The 17,709-nt window shown below is 43.3% G+C and overlaps 1 protein-coding gene across 6 annotated transcripts in view; it reads right to left on the bottom strand.

Annotated features, from left to right (window-relative positions):
- DUSP22 (dual specificity phosphatase 22) overlaps positions 1 to 17,709 on the bottom strand; it is a 71,255-nt gene that overhangs the window by 18,470 nt on the left and 35,076 nt on the right. The window contains exon 2 of one of the 6 annotated variants that reach the window (XM_019629427.1): positions 4,841 to 4,936. The exons of the other annotated variants lie outside the window; for them this stretch is intronic. Within the exon in view, the coding sequence (XP_019484972.1) occupies positions 4,841 to 4,849 (9 nt within the window). The 5' untranslated portion in view covers positions 4,850 to 4,936. The remainder of the gene's footprint in view (positions 1 to 4,840; positions 4,937 to 17,709) is intronic. 6 annotated transcript variants of the gene reach the window in all.

Below are 17,709 nucleotides of genomic sequence, written 5' to 3'. Positions count from 1 at the left end.
CTGAAGAACAAAAGGACAGCAACTTGTCTGTTCCCCTTCCCCCAATTCCCCAGCACTGTTCCCATCCCCCCAATTCCCCAATAAAAATAAAAAAAATCTTTAAAAAAAAAAAGAATATGGCTTCACGGAGACTTAGATAAAACTATTTATTTATTTATCTATTTATTTCAGTTACAGTTGACATTCAATATTATTTTATATTAGTTTCAGGTGTACAGCATAGTGGTTAGACATTTATGTAATTTATGCAGTGATCTCCCCAATTAGTGTAGTACACCCCTGGCACTATACTTAGTTGTTACAACATTATTGACTGTATTCTCTATGCTGTACTTTACAATCCAATGATTATTGTGTAACTACCAATTTGTACTTCTCAATCTCTTCACCTTTTTCACCCAGTTCCCCAACCCCCTCCCCCTCTGGAAACCACTTTTAAACGCTTCCTCTCTTGATAGCCTAATCTCATACACTGTTGCCACCATGTCATGGATAATAAGCATGGGGAGGGGTGGACACATCAGAAACTAAAAATATAACTAACCTAAGAGAGTAAATGAAGGACAGATATGTAGAATAGTAGTATAGACAACCATAGCTCCCTCAGCAGATCAAGTCATAAAATAACATGTCATCTAGAATTATTTTCAATTTTTGGCAGTTGATCATTAAAATTGTACTGTTACTCCTATCATTAGGAATTTCTGTGCTAGACTTGCTAATGCAGTCCTGTAAGGAACATCTAAATTTTTGACTGCCCCCGAACCCTGTCATGGCTCCACATGTTGATGCTTCCCTGCACTGTGAATCTTTTCCCAATACAGAACCCACACAAACGACATTTCTCAACCTCCTTTGCTATTAAGATGCAGACTCAGGACCTGGTTTCATCGTCTGACACACCTACATGAGGCAAATTTGGAAACGGGACATGGGAAGAGTCAGCTGGGTAAAGAGCACCTGTTTGGCAGGTGCAGCTGGCAGCAGAGGTGGCAGCAGATCTCACCGGGCCAGCTGTATGATGTGGGCAGGGTGTTGTTCCTGGAACGTCAACTGAAATCCTGTTTCTCTAGCTTCTCTGTTGAAGAAGATGAGTTTTACTGCTGCTTATCCACATGGGAACACTTCTCATGAGCCTAAACTGGCTTTCTTCTGCCAAGGGTAAGACTGAAGGATCAGTGGCTAGAAGAAGTAAGTGAAGCAGCAGATCCTCCCTCTTTTAAGTTTTGCTTTATCACCCCCAACAACTTCCTCTGCCTCTGTCCCCATTTTTCCTGGACTCTGGGTGCTGCGCTCGGCTGGAAATACTGAGGCAGTTGTCTGAAGTTCTAAAGCACCTATAAACTCAGTGAGGTACTAGAGCAGTGATTTCAATAGAAATAAAATGGAAAAGGAAATGATACTATAAAAAAAAAGGTAATTTCACTCCTTCCCTCCATCACAGCCCAACAAGCTTGTTGGTATAGATCCATGCACTGATCATTTCATACACCCACCATTGAAATGACTCATTTACTTATTTTGTTTTACTCTTAAATGAGAATTGGCTGTGGATAAGGCCCAGAAGCTTGTGAAATTCTTTCTCCCACACACTTCCTCCAACCTGTTTTAGACTAAGACTTCCAGAGCAATGAGAAAGATTTGAGGTTTCCACCTTCCCTTTCCTCACTGTCATCAGTCTGAGCAACAAAATAATAAAAAATGCTGAGGTGGGTCCCCTCTAAGACAGGATGAAATGCCCACCTGTCACACATGCTGACTGACAGCCACGTAATCCTAGCAGAATCTGAAGTCAGCTCAGCCCATACATTGGGAGGAAAGAAAAAAATATATATGAAGGAAGACAGTGGCCAGAAGGGGTGGCTAAGACACCCTTAGCTTATTAAGAGCATTCAAGGTCAATGCCAACAGCGGAGTGGTTAGAAAGCACTGTGCTTCCTTTAGGCGTCACCCAGATGGGGCACACTCCCCTTCAGAGTGCCTGATGCACAGAAGGAAAGGAGGCCAGCCCCACAAGGCAGGAGGAAACTGCAGAAAGATGGCTAAGGGTACTCCTCCCTTCCTGAGCTAGAGGACTAGGAGGCCACTTTGGTCCTTGCTGGGTCCTCACCTTCACTAGCTGAGATGGGTGTGTGCCAGATACATTTTCCCATCCACGAAGCTCCTAGAAGGAACCAAGTAGCTCCCGGTCACAAATTTGGGGATCTCCTGGTATTGAGCCAGGAGAGAGAAAATATAAAATATAAGATGAGATCATGCTCTCTCAAAGAGACAACACTAAACTTCCTTGGAATGGTGCCTGGCATACAACAGGCGGGCACTCAGGAAATGGCTGCTGAACGATAAGGACAAGGTGAAAACCAAGTAACATGAAGATCACACTGTAAGAACAGTGCAAGGGAAGAAAAATATTGTCAAGGGCCCATGCCTTACTTTGGGACCACAGAAACCAGAAAGCTGGACTTTCCGCCATGCTGTGTGAAGGGCAGGCTGCACACACATGCTCCAGACACATCTCCCGCCTGTCTACTCCAATGAGACATGCTAAGAAGCATCTCACTGTGATCTACAATAAGAAGGAAACAAACTATGCAAATGTAGTAAAGAAAGGAGTCAAAACTGTCGAAAATGTTCAGCTGCTCGCCGCCCAAGAACATCTATTTATCTTGGCTTAGTCATTAACAAAGCAGAAAAATATCTTTCTTGGAGGCCACAGACTGCAGAACATAAGGTGCCTGAAGAAAGCTTCAGATGCCTGCACATGTGTACAATTCATGGCAGTTAATTACTAATTTAGAAAGCAGCAAGAGTGCTGGCAGCAGGGAGGATCTCAGTGCTATAAGAAATCCGGATGAACTTAAAATTATCCTAATATTAATAGACTGGGTTCTATAAATGTTTGAATGTGATACAGAATAAATTTTTCATTTAATTGGACCAAAACAAAAGGCCATTCTCTAGTGCTAAGGTTCACAGAGACAGAGAGATAAGGGACAGGATGTCTTTAGCTAAATTATAGAAAGTATAGCCAACTTAAAGTTAAAAAAAAATTATAGAACAATCTGAAAAATTCATAAGTTATAAAACTAATAGCAGCAGTGTTTCCATTAGTATAGCACCTGCTATGTGGCATTTACTACTTCATATTACCTCAGATATTAAAAAATAAATAAAACTAAAATTGGTTATCTTCTTTTGGAAATAAAATTCTTACTAAATAAACAAAAATTCAGTACTTTGCCCAATGTTTCAAAACAATGATTAGTGGAAAGCCAATTAACATTAAACTTTTATGGAGCTAATAAACATCAAGCTAGATTTTCAATTTAGACAGCTGGCCCAAGTCTGCACTAAAATACGAAGAAAAAAGAAAGAGCCTCAGTTAAGGGAGATGCTTTAAGGCCATGCTTTAAAACTATCATGATTTCTTTAGGGACAAAGAAAGAGCAGCCAATTTCCTCTGACAAACAGCATTCTGAATGGCCTACCATGTTCAGAGAATGGCACCAATACTGATAAGGTGGAGACCAGCGAGAGGAAGAAAAAGCCAGAGAATTAAGAAAAAGCCTTTTATATACACTGACCACGCACACACTGAGTATTTGTAATACCAAGCAACATATCAATTTGTATGACATAACGTGGAAGAAAATGATAAAAGTGTACAAAAGAAGGAGGACTTATGTGGGCTTTGCCAAGGAAAGCTTTTTGGATGAAGTTTTTGCATCGGGTTTGAAAGAAACGACAAACATCACTTGGCTGAGACGAGAATTTAGAAAGTATCCCAGAGGCTCTTTTTGAACAAAAGGTTCAAACTTTCTAAGTGCACATTCTCAAAAGCTCTAATATTGTTCAGTTTTCTGTTTCAACAAGCAGTGTAACCACCAAAAGTCAGGTTTTGCCTTTCTTTGGGCCTGAAACCAATGAATACACCTAAAACAGTACATAGGCAAGTACTTAAAAGTAGGGTGAAGATTCTGATTTCAGGACTAGCAAAGAGATCAAACTCTCGCTTGTTTCAAGTACAATTTCTAAAATTCACTGTTATTTTCTTTCTGAAACATTCTAAGTGTCTTCTGAAGAACCTAGTCGACATTCTTCTTTTCAAAAGAAAGATAAGGTCCTTCAGAATCTGTTTTCTGTCTCCCAGAAAAGCTAATGAAAACCCATTATAGAATATAATTACACTTGTATTCTCTGCAATGACCTATTCAAAACCGGAGAGAAAATATAAGTAGAAGGAGAAGGAGTTCACTAAGGGACCAGAATCAGGAAATTTCTGCAGTGAAAGAGTTATTTGAGCTGATAATAAAATTGTCACGATCAGAAACTTGGTTTTTCATCTTATCCCATCCAGTACCAGCAGCAACATGGGTCTAGTAGGTAGGAAGGGTCCTCCTAAAGAGATGATATTTTGTATTTGACAATCACATTTATGAGGTATCAGGGTTGCATGCTGAGCTGGACTTTGCAGTTCCCAAACACAGAACTCTTTATTAACATTGATCATCTAACAACCATTAACGAGTTGAGCGAAATAAACTGGGAACTCTATTAAGAGCTAATTTTGCAATATTCCCAAAAAATCTAATTCCAAAAAAGAAATATAAAATTAAAACAAATTCAAATTTGGTCTGTCTCACACCTGACCAGAAGCTAGACCACAACTTATACAGCAGTCCTTCCTTACCTGAGAATTTGCTTTCTGCAGTTTCACTTACCTGAGGTCAACTACAGTCCGAAAATATTAAATGAAAAATTCCAGAAATAAACAATTCGTAAGCTTTGAATTTCATGCCATTCTCAGTAGCGTGATAACATCTGCCTCGCTCAGTCCTACCTGAGACATGAATTATCTCTTTGTCCAGCACACTTCCAAGCTGTAGATGTTTCCCTCTCATTAGTCACTTAAGAGCCGTCTGGGTTCTCAGGTCACCTGTTGTGGTATCACAGAGCTTGTGTTCAAGTCACGCTGATTTTACCTACTAATGGCCCCAAAGTGCAAGAGCCGTGATGCTGGCAATTCAGATATGCCAAAGAGAAGCTGTAAAATGTATGTATGTATAAGAAAAACATAGTGTGTGTCTATACACATACACACACACACACACACACACACACACACAGGGTTTGGTACTATTCACAGTTCCAGGCATTCATTGGGGGCCTCGGAATGTATCGACTAGGATAAGGAGGGGGACTACTGTACACTATTACAAACAAACAAACAAACAAACAAAAAAGAAAAAAGAAAAGTCTCTCCCTTTAAGACAACCACTCTGCACTTTTTATTTTTACTGTGGAAAAGTATACGTAACATATATACAAAATATACATATTTTAGCCATTTTTAAGTATACAGTTCAGGGGCATCAAGTACATTCACATTCGCATCTCCATCATCCAGCCCCCCCAAAGTTTTCATCTTCCCGAATGAAAAAATCTGTCCCCTTTAAACACTAACTCTGCATTCTCTCTCACCCTCAGCCTCACTGACTTTCTACTTTCTAACACACCTTCTACTTTGTCTCTGTGAATTTGACTACTTCTGCACTTTTATAAAACCTAGAGGTAACCCTGAAAAAAAACTTAATCTGGCCACACTCTTGAAGACTCAAGAGTTGGGGATCACTGACTTGACATTGCTCTCGGATGCACATGCTCGGTCTGACGACCTTAGTCTCCTTTATCAAGCCCCCTCTTTGCAGACTGTCTCACTCCAGAGAAAGCATATGAGGATTTCCACCTAGTACGTGTATGTAGAAGTCAAATCCAGTACCTGGCACATGCATTTTGATTATTTTTTCTCCTCAATTTAAGAATTTTTACACAACCAATAACATTTTAAAGGGAAAAATAGAATGCAAAAGTATATCCATAATAAGATTACATCTGCAAAAACTTACATCTGTCTATGGACTAAGAACTGGAAATTAGCATAAGAAAAACAAAAACACATAAGGTCCGGGGGGTAAGATTCTTGGCCATCTCTCTTTTTAACTGTTTGTACCATAACAAAAATCTCAAAGAAATAACTGTAAAGAATGGCCACAGAAGATAAATATAGTCCTTTCACTGTGCTACTATAATACATGTTTTAAGTCCAGGTTCTAAACTGAAGATGAATTTTCCGAAGGTAACTACTTGCCCCTGACCCTTCCTGCACCAGCTAAATTTAGGAAACATGACTACAAATAAGAACTTCCAAGAACTCTGTGGCACTAGATGGGGCGGGGAGGGTGGTAAAGTCAGAGTGGAGAGACAAGATTTAGCCCTTGGTTTGATTGTGTGAGAAGAATGCAAATGAGAAACCTCTAACACCTGTTGACTTCTTTCAGGTTAGTCAAAAAATGACACACATTTGACTTGCCAGATCAACAGATGAGGACCCAAGTGCTTATTTTTGCTCAAGCTATTTCAATGAAAGGCTAAAGTGGGCATAGTCAGCACGTCAGATTTCCTTGAGCCAACAAGGGTGGGTTATGGGAAGAATGCAGAGAGGTTCACACCAGCTCGGCCCACCCCCGAAAGCCCTCTTCTGTGATTTCAGTTCTGTCTGAGGACTTCTCATGGACTCATGGTGACTCATGAAAACAGGGCCAGTTTCAGCAATGTCTCCAAACCAAGCAATAGCACAGTATTAGTTAATGAATGATAATGCTAAACGTCCACATTAAAAAATTACCATGAATGAAAACCGTTGCTTAGAAATCATCAGGAGAAGTCAGCAGGAGCTACTTCAGGAGTATTCTACATATACCACTCGTAAAAGATACATAGGTAAACTTTTATCTGATCATGTGTCTTAGCTGCTAAAAAACACTTCAGTGGCTTCTTCCTGTCTGCAAAGTAAAGAAGATGCTCTCTGAAGTCCTAATTACGTGTCCACAGCTCACCTCCTGGCCTCGCCTTCATGCCCTTTCCCCGCCGCCTCCCCCAGCTCACCATACTCTAAGTCCTGGCCTGCTTGTGAGTCTCCCCAGATGTCCCACACTCTCCTGCCCACTCCTCCCCAGGCTTGCTGTGCTTTCTTCCTCTGAAATACCCTTCTCCCTCAGTATTCTTCGTGATAGCATTCCCTCAGTAAGGCCTCCCTGATGTAGCCCACCAGCCTATGCACAGAACCTTCCCTCATGCCCTCCCCTCAGGCTGACTCCAGCTCCCCATTCTAAATGCCCCACAACACACAACACCAAGCCTGCAGGAAGGCACCAGGGACCCAGCACAGAGGACAATAATTGCCTGTCAATGGTCAGTCTCTCCCATTAGACCCCCAGTTCCTTCAATGCCTAGATCCTATTTTAGTCACCTTTCTTTCAGTATCCTAGCACCTCTCTCTTTGAAGACCATCAATAAATGGTTGCTAAGTGAAGGAACAAATACATGGAAAGGGAGATCCTTTTAGAATTTTAAACATACGGCCACCAACCCAATGTGCACTTCGAGCACTCTCTCCAGGTTGGACAGAGGCACCTACAGTTGGCTCCAGGGTCATGGTTCAAGGCAGGCAGGCCAGGTGCAAGCAGTCTTAAAGGTCCAGGCCTCCATTTTTAGTCAGCTGCATGCTTTAAACAGTCTCAGCAGGATGCTGTGACTGGTCTCACTAACAGTGGAAAATTGTAACTAAGGTGAGGGCAGGCAAAATACTCAGAAGTTTTTAGGATTTGCATTAAGTGTGAACTAACTGGCCCCAAGCTTTAAACCCAACACAGGCTCCTGGAAGATGCTGGCGCTGTGACTGAGATCCATCCCAGCTATGCTCCCAGCCGCCTGGCCATGAAAACCAGAGCTGGCAGACTAAGGCTGTGTTTACTGAGACATAGCCATATCTGCTCATTGACAAATTGTCCTTTCGCACTCCAGGGGACAGGAGAGTACGGCACAGAAACCCTATGGCCCACAGACCCCAAATATTTATGACCTGGCCCTTGACAGAAAAAGTGTGCCAAGCCCTGGTCCAGACAGTGACATGTCACAAAGTCATTCTGATGACGAGTTCATTTTGTGTATCACATTTCCCCTACATTTAAGTGTCTGATACAGCATGCCACCTTCTTAGAACTGCAACATTCTTAGTTATCATTGTGCTCAGTTCTCTTCCTTACTCTGCACAAAAGAAGAGCAGAGGAATTTTCCTTTATTATAGGACTTTTTAAACAAGGAAATTCAATGCAGTATGTCAAACACACTAAGTGCAGCTGGTAGGTGCTCAGTACATGGCAGATGGCAACTCTGTTGTCAGCGGCTTCCACCTCGATGGCAGTCCTTGGTTACCAGCAAATGTGGAGTTGTAGGGACCGGGCTGCAGATCGCCACCAGTAGACGAGTCAGGGGGACCACGCTCATCTTCAGTGTGTCTCCTAGACTTGGACAAGACACTGCCCGAGCCGTCCTCACCTGCTCAGCAAGAAGGTGACTGACTTATTAAATACAGCTCTCTACTTGGGAGCAACACAGCATTATTTGGAACATTATCTGGAGTCTCTTTTCCAGATCACCGAACATATGCGCTCTCAGACCCCTCACTTATCACAGAATGAAACCCCACTGCCTGGTGAGTAATGGACTTTGTACAATGCCACTGTCTTCAGACCTGGACACAACCTATAGCACTTAGAAAGATTTTTCTAAATAACATTCACAATCACTTGGGCCTAATGTCACATCCTCCATGTAGGGTCAGACCCTATAAATGGTTTTGAGAGTGAAGTGGACCCTGGCCCAGAGCTGGGCATGGGCCCGGAGAGCAGTCAGTCCTCTGTGGGCAGGGCTAAGGCTAATGACATGCAAAGGCTGGATGTACTAAAAAGTGAGCTGCACCCGTGGGGCCACAGGACACAGAGAACAAAGCAGGGAGCAGGAACTCTTCCACTGCTCCTGTACACAGGGAAGAGGGTCCCTCTACAGTGCAGGTACAGGTGGGTTATTGGAGAGTGCATGAGTTTCTGTGTTTCACGGTACAGTCAGGTACAGCAGGTGTGATGTGTTCCATTTCCTAAACACGACGGGAAAGGGATCATTTTCCTTGCTCTGCTCTAAGGACTGGCTGGTCAGTGTTCCAGGTCCTACCTTCGAAGGGACAGCACTTCACCAAATCCTCTCTTCCCCATGGTTGCCAATGAAAGCAACTGGATGGGCTATTTTTATGGTAACAGCTGTGCTGTATCCTCTTGGATTGGGTACAAAAAGAAGTCCCAGGCCACCTTGGTTACAGCCTGTGTGAGGAGAACTCACAAGGAAGGAGAGAGCGCACCAGCCACCACGGAGACCAGAGGTCTCTCACTGGGATCAGATGAGTGACTGAAACCATTTAACCATGAAGCCACTGCAAATGCAGGAACAGCAGCAAGAGAGGTTTCCATCAGAAAAGGCAGGAAGCCATGGTTTAAAGGGACATTAATAAAAAGCAAAAAACAAAACACTTGGAAATGTTATTCTTACTTTGTTAGCTATGAGATTTTTTTTTTCCTTTAGGACATAGATTCAGGGCATCTATAATGCAGTTTAAATTAACAATCATTCAGAGTAGACTTGGAATTGCCTTCCGCTTGGGTGCTGTGGGGCTGGTTTCTTTGGCAACATATTTCATTAAATAGCTGAATTCAAGTGGGTCCTGAGTGCTCTAAAGGCCAGTGCACTTGGAAATGACCTCTAGGCTACTCTGCTTAGGAACAGTTTCTAAGACCAGGAGGCTCAAGCCAAGGTCTGGGCTCAAGACGTCACGGCATGATCACACAATGTCAGGGAGTTGTCCCTTTGCAGCCATTAAAACGATAAAAGGATGGCCCAATAGCAGTTTTCCCACATTCCTCTTTCTCTAGCAGCTAGCTAGCTGTGGTTCTCTCAAAAGGACACTTATAGATTTTCTCCCTTTAGTTGGGGAAAAATCTGAGAAGCAAACAAGCACGTCCAGAAGTGGCCCTCAGGGAAGGAAGGGGCTCTAACTCAGGTTTCAGATGCACAACCACCTCTCCTGCTCCCTGTGCTGTAAGCAGCTCTGGCGTGGCTAGCTGGAGCTGCCGCCTTGCATTCCCTTCATTTTCCCATTAGAAAAGGGCAAGAGTACACTGGAGATGCTCCACTCAATAAGAATGTTGCAACTTAACATCTGTAGTAGTTGTGGTTATAACTGAGAGCAAAGAAATAATTTCTCAACTCAAACTCAGGTTCCACACTAACCTCTGGCTCAGCACACACACAAAGGTCTCCAAAACATCCCAAGGGTCAGACCAGAGAGAGGGGAAAGCACTTCCAACATCAGTGTGGGCAGACTGTTTACTTAGCCTGTACCAGGTGCCAGCACCAGCAAGGTGCCATTGCTTCACACTCAGGCTTTGAAAATCAGGTAGGATCACTTCCCTTGCAGGTGTGGCAGGCACAAGGTCCACCTGCAGTCCCTACCAGCCATGAATTATTAGGAGCACCTGAAAATGACAAATTTGCTTAAACTAGTCTTCAGTATACCAGGCTACATTTACATCATTATTTTTCTTATGGCCAAAAACAATGATGGTGCCCACAAAGCCATTAACCTGCTTTGGGCCTTAACCAACCAACCACCTATAAATTCTCATTCAAACATCTGTCTGCAGACGGGAAGGCCCTTCACCCAAGGAACCTGCAGCCCAACCAGCCCTCCTGCGCTGGACATCCTCCACCATGCCATCATCACCAGGATGCTCAGGGTTCCTGCTGATCTTTAGCCACACTCTGTGCTGTCCTGACCTGGAACCAAAAACACACTGTCATCTGTGGATACTCCTTGACTTTCCTCCACATTAAGCTGCTCTTCTCTTTTAAACTCCTTGGCAAAAATGCATCCCGTATTAAAGCTTTCCAGATTTGCTCCTATGTCACTTACTCTCCCCCTTCTAGTCTCCATAGTACCTAATAGAGCCACACACAAGAGCTTTCTTGTTAAGGGTTAATGGCCAAGAAACTGTGGAATATCTGCCCCAGGGGTCCTCCTCTCCAACCCCTTTGTGTCCTGGGGTGACCCTGCAAGAAACCCCAAGGACTGTACCTGGAAGAGTTGAGACTAACTAGAACCCATCAACGAGTGTGGCCTTAGGAATAGTAATCAAGATGTATCTACCTCACAACATGACATGTGTTTACATGCTTTGAATGTTATAACACTGCATAAAAGCCACATGCTCCCACCCTCCTGTTCATCTCCTAGCCTCCTTCCTAGTCATGCTGTAGTAGCACTTCCTTGCATGGTTTTATTCAACCCCAATGGTTGCTATCTGATGCTGCTGACATCTTCATCTACAGCCTAGACCTCTCTCCTAAGCCCCACACATGTATTGCTATCTAATTGAGAATATCAAATGAGCATCTCACCCAGAACTAAGCTTGGTCCTCTATCAACTCCATCTTTGCCCCTGGAGTGCTCACATTCATTGGTGGTGCAGCTATCCTTTCAGCCCATCAAGCTGTGACCTCAGGCATCCCTAACTTCTCCCATGCTTTGCTCCCCACATCTAATCTGACAAAACTATTGCTATGCTACCTTTCTTTTGGTTCATGTATGCCAGAGAATCTTTTTCCATTCTTTGATTCTCAACCTTCCTGTGTTATTTTGTAAAAATGCCTCTTCATTTCCAGGAAAAAAAATCCCACTCCTCAGCATCCCAGTTCAAACCCTCATCACTTCTGACCAGGGTTACTGGAAGAGTTTCCCAACAGTTTCCTTGATATCTATCTCCCTCACTCCATCCCTTTCCCTAGTCAACATCCTGGAAAATAAATCTGAATGCGTCGCCTGACTTTGTTCAAAAATCTTTGCTGAGTCTCGGCTTCACTCAACTTGACAAATAAAGTCTTTCCCCATCTGCTCTGAGCCTGCTTTTCCAGCCTGGCCACTTTAAAACCTGTCCCACTGAGCCCTTCAAGAGTCCCAGCACATGCCTTGCCCCTGTACGGACCGCACTTCTGCACGCCTAGTGCCTTTGCATGCCCAGTGCTCTTGCATGTGCTTTCTTACCCAGAATCACACCCCCCACACTCCAACAGTTCCTTCTCACCATTACTACCTAGCAAACCCCTGTTATCCTTTAGGATGACACCAAAGTGTCAAGTCCTTGGCAAAGCCTGGCTGGCCTCGCAGGGTTAGCTATTTTCTCCTGGGTGCTCCCGGGACACATACTCTGTCATGTATCTGCAATTCTGCACTGCTGTAAGGATTTCTGTTCCTGTCTCCTCTGAATGCTGGCCCCCATCTTACTTCTCTGTATTTTATCCCCAATCCCTGCTACAAGGTAGCTCCTCAATAAACATTTGCTGAATCTGAAAGAATAACTCCCAATTTAGCTAACAGGAGAACTGAAGACAGCACTACCTTCACCCCACCATGCTGACCGCCTTCCTCACTGTGTCATCAGCTGACCTCCACATACCTCCGATGGCTGTAGGGCTTATTTTTCCCTTCCTGACCAGCCTGGAAGGGCTGCTCCTACTGAGACATGGCTCCCCACAGAACCAAACCATCCTAGTCCTACGAGGTTGCCTCAACATCACTCTTTACAAAGTCTTTCCCAACCCCCCCAGCCCATGCGCGTGAGGATCTTGTATAAACAGAGCCTCTACAATCCATCCTTATATGCCAAGTGCTTCGGCACCTACGGGCAATCTAGTTACTGTTGTGTCGATGCATACGATCGATCCAGCTGTAGCACAGAGGAGAGATGACATGCTGCATGCATCTCCTGAGACCTTGGCTTAGAGACCCTGGCAGATTCCGCCACCGGCATATGCTGTTGAGGACTGGGAGGGATGCGAACTAGGCAAGCCCATTACAGGAACAGCACTTGGCACACAATGGGCTCAGTATTCGATCACACAGCGGAGTTAGGAGAGGAGGGGTAAGAAGGGGCTCAGCAGGAAATGCTCAAGAAAGTAGAACTTGACTTAGAGGAAATATCTAGAAAGCGTGTTTTGCAGAAGTCTTCAGTTATGTGGAGACGCTCGTCACTAAGTATGAGTACTAAAGAGATGGTCCACAGTTGAAGTGCAGGGTGTTTTAGAAAACTGGCAAAAGCAAGCTGAACATAGATCTCTTTCATTTAGAGACAAAAAACCATTTCCTCTTTAGAATCAATGAAGTACTAGAAGATTTCAAGCCCTTGCTAGTCTGTTCATGCTGCAATTTTGGTCTTAGAACTCCATTTGCAAGTGAGTTTGCCCCAGAAGGGCCAGCAGCCAGATGGAGCTGCCTTCGTATGCACTTGACTGCCCGCACACAAGGGAACTCAGATGCAGCTTAATTCGAGAAAGAGCAATTACTAGACAGTTTTCGATACCTACCATAATCATTTCTATTTGAGTCATTTCTATTTAAGTCTTGGGTTGGCTTCAAACAAATTTACCTCAACACATGAAAGCTGCTGCAAGCCTTTGGTAGAGTAAGTACCACTGATACTTGGGCAGCATCAAACAGATTTTCCTAGAGAGGTGAAAACAACTGAGGCTTACTGGAAACAATTGTCAATCTGAAAACCATTCCAGGTCAAAGAACGATTTGTTTTCAAAGGCCCTGGATTTCATTAGCAATTTGACAGTGTGGTGTTTTTTTGCAATGCAAGTAAAATAACTGAAATTGGCCATACTGGAAGCAATGGTCAATCTAAACAGGAAGTCTTGCCCAGTGCTTCAAGCTACATAACTACAATCCTTAAAAAGGACATAAACTCATTTAACTGAGACAATCAAGTAGAGTAGAGCATAGCTGATATTGAAAATAAAATCTATACAGCTGAAATCTGTGTCTTGGGCTATCTTCTCCCTTTGAAGATTAAGATGACTAAAATGAATGCTTTGTATCCACTGACCACGGACGACAAGATGTCATACATTCACACATGAATCCATGGGAAACACTGTTAACAAACACGGAACCCATTCCAGCCAAGTCTGCTCATCTAAATGCAATCTACCTGTCACTATGACGACACTAAGAGTATGGCCACTCACCTGCCTACCTTCCTTCCTCCCTTTTTCTCATTCAAAGAGATACTATGAAGATAGTCCCATTGTAAAAAAAATAAAAATAGAACAAAAAGTAAAACTCATCCTTCCCACCCTCTTCTCCTATCCTACTCCTTTTTTGCCATTCTTAGGAGTTTGAATGGTCCTTTCAAATCTTTATCTGTGCATTTACACACTTATACATGTACATAAAGAAATACAAAACTGATCATTAATTTTACTTAAATGGGATCATATTGTAGATATTATTCTACAACTTGCTTAACAATTATCCTTTTTCACATAAACCTTCCTCATCTTTTTGAATTGCCGTAGAATATTTCTTAATATGGATGTATTATAATTGAACACTACCCTCCTGTTGAACATGTAGGTTGGCTCCAATTTTTCTGTTTTTACAAGCAGAGCTGCAGTGATCATCCTTGTGTGTATGAGACAAGACACGTGGCTTTCAGCAATCTCCTTGTGCCAGGGGCAATGTGGCCTATAGCTCCTGTGACTTGAAGGTCACAGAGGAAGGACCCATGGGTCCTGAGAGCTGAGGTCTGATGTGGTCGCCAGGTAGAAAGGTGAGACTGGGGTAATGGTCTGCAGGCCTGGCTGTGTGGCTGCCAGAGGAGCCCACAGGCAGCATGGCCCTCACTCATGAGCCAGACCATGAGCCCCTGGGCCTTGAACGTTCTCTCAGCTTTCCAGGCTCTGGCTATAAGCTGCCTGAAACCTAAACTACATCTCAACCAACTCTTCCCCTACCTCGAGCATGCTGCCTTGGCTGTAGCAAATCTTTTAATTTATTATTCACTGTGTCTTTGATGTACTGTCTTCCTGGACCAAGCTGCTAAGGCAAACCACAGGTAGCTGAAGGACCCTTAAGAGATCAATCAGTAAGGGGATTCCTGGTTATAATAACTTAGCAAGAGGTAACCCTGAACTGGAAGCCACAGCAGCTCTGTAAAACAGTACATCTACTCCTGCCAGTGCTGCCTGACAAGTGGGGAACTGCACAACCAACCACACAAATGAAGTTGCATTGTATTAACCAGGTCCTCTGGCTTCACAAATTACTCATGATTAATAAATCATCCTTGGTACAGCTCTCCTTTCAAACCCCTCAATGAGCCACAAATGACCAACGACATGATTTCCCACTTTGGAATGGAGTTGAAAACTGTATGGCCCTTACTTCCTCAGCCAACATCTGCAGAGGGGGCTCTGTATGCCAGAGCTAGGCTGAGTGCTGGAGGAGCCCACAGAGATCCCAGTGTGGGACCTGCTGGCAGTGACCTGAGACCAGCTCAGGGGCCTGGACATAGCAGTGAAGAGCCAGGTAATCAAAACAGGTGAAGTAGCCGTTGGACACTATAGAAGCTGCCACAGAGCACACGCAATTCATGACCCAACAGAGAGCACAAACACAAATATTACGGAAGCCCTGAGGTCGGAGGGCACTAGGAGTGGACCTCTCAGACAAAGGAGAGCTGGACTGAGTTTTGAAGGGAGGGGAGGACTCGGGTGAGCAGGAGAAGGGTGGGAGAAAGAAGTGCACATAGAAGCCTACCTTCTCAAACTGCAAATGCCATTTAACAGTTTGGTTCTGGCTTGTTTTACATTTGGGAAGCCAAAAAATCTTTTGAGGGGGAGAAATGCGTGGGTCACCAGGCAGACATGTAGCAGGGGAACTAGGTCTTTCCAGAAGTCACCCAGTCTCAGCAGCACCATCTAGGCAGACTGAACATCTCACCTCGGTGTGTTTTCTCGTGAGCAAGTCGGTACATGAAAACAGCAGTACAGACCCGTAGGAAAGAGGAGGCATCAGAATCAGAAGTGGCCACTACAAATAAAACTAACACAGTTAAATTTTGAGCCTGGACACCTCAAAAAAGAATTGTCTTTAGTGTTAAAGGAAATATAAAGCAGAATCACCAGGAATAAATGCCTGCCTATGAAAACATCTTATTCTTAAATAATAATAATAAAAAAAAACACGCAACTTAAATGATTCAAAATAGAAAAGTCACAACTTAAAATGGAAAGACTATCCAAGCTGAACTCAAGCTTATCTGGTATAATATAATGCTCTGGTTTAAATATGTGTGTATAAACTATTTCACACATGAATCCATTGGAAACATTGCTACCAAACAATATTTTTCTATTTAATCCTACAATATACATTTTAAAAATTAGAATTCTTTGGGTTATTAGCCCAGCGAAGGAATGAGAATACTTTTTAAAACATTTTTGTTACTAGTGAAAAATAGTTTTGTTTCCTGCAGGTGCTCTGGTTAAATACGCAGAATGAAAAATGAAACAAACTCTGAAATTTTTACAGTAGACAGATAGAGTTCTGTTTCTTTTTTCAGGGGAAGGGAGAAACCTTTCATTACTCAATATTACTTCCTCAGCATCTACAAACAATATGAGGTTTTTGATTTGAAAAAGCGCTGTCTTTGTGACAGGAGTTTTTTACCACCCCTCAAATCTGAAGCAAACAGTACTGAAGACACAGCTCACAAATTAAAAAAAAAAAAAAAGCTTTTGACCAAATGTAAGCAACTTCCTAGCCAAGTCCTAAACATGGAAACAGACAAGGGGTTCTCCTCACCCCCGACTCCCCCTACCCGCCATGTGTTATAATTAAAAGTCTGGGCTTAATTCCTATTAAAATTATGTATGTGGCAATGATTTTTTTTTCCTCCTAGCTCTGCCACTTGCTAGCAGGAGATGCGACCAAGTTGTCAGGCCTGATTATGCTATAAAGGAATGGGGACAACACCATCTGCCTTGCTGGGATCAGAGTTCCGGGAGGACTGAATGAGACTGGTGCGATCTTGTAGAGTCAGGGCTCCACCAGAAGAAGTCGTGTCTTGTCTCTCTCTATCAGCCTCTCCTGGCTGGAACGTCACCAGCCAGATTTCTCAAATTCTCAGTCATTTCCAAAGGCCCAGAAAATGCCTGGTCACTGCACATGCCCCCAAGATTCACATGACAGAGGAGAAGCCTTGTTCTCTGAGCTTCAGCAGCCTCTGTTCCTGTGTGTTTCCTAGTAGCAAGGGCCAGAGCTCTTTTTCACTGGACTGTAATTATTATTAATATTTATAAAATAACCATCACACATATCTTATTTATACACTAAGGGCTTTGCCATGGCAGATACTGAGATTTACGTCTTGTATCTCCAGCACCTGTCCTGGGGCCTGGCATATAGTAGAAGCTCAAGAAATGAACAAATAATTAACTCCCTGCCTTCAAAGAGAAGAACAAGAACTGTCTGGACAAGAGACTCAACAGTGTGAGGAAGGCATCTGAGGCAAACAAAACAAAAATGTTGCTAATTAAGAATAAAGAAGAATAAAACTCTGTGCTGGTAATGGTAGGGGGAAACACGTGCCTTCGTACACTGCCAATAAGGACACAAACAGTACAACCCTTTCCAAACCTAATGTGGCAATATCTACTAATACTGCTAGCAAAATCAGAAGCAACAGTCAAGCATCAGTCATCAAGCAGTGAGGCACTCTGGGAAAATCTCCGATCTGAGAAAGAAGACCCAGGTTCCCGTAAAGCTACCCAGACCAGCTATGGGGTCATAAGCAAGTCCCTTCATGTCTCTGAACTTCAGTTTCCTTGTGCACACAGTGATAAAGTCAAGTAGGTAATCTCTAGGGCCCTGTCCAATTGGGATTTGTGTCTCAAACAAAGAGCAGTAAGCATAAAAAT

Source organism: Hipposideros armiger, unplaced genomic scaffold, assembly GCF_001890085.2.
Source record: "Hipposideros armiger isolate ML-2016 unplaced genomic scaffold, ASM189008v1 scaffold_854, whole genome shotgun sequence".
NCBI classification, from domain to species: domain Eukaryota; kingdom Metazoa; phylum Chordata; class Mammalia; order Chiroptera; family Hipposideridae; genus Hipposideros; species Hipposideros armiger.
Note: the sequence above shows the minus strand (reverse complement) of the source record. Positions and strands in the feature narration are given on the sequence as shown.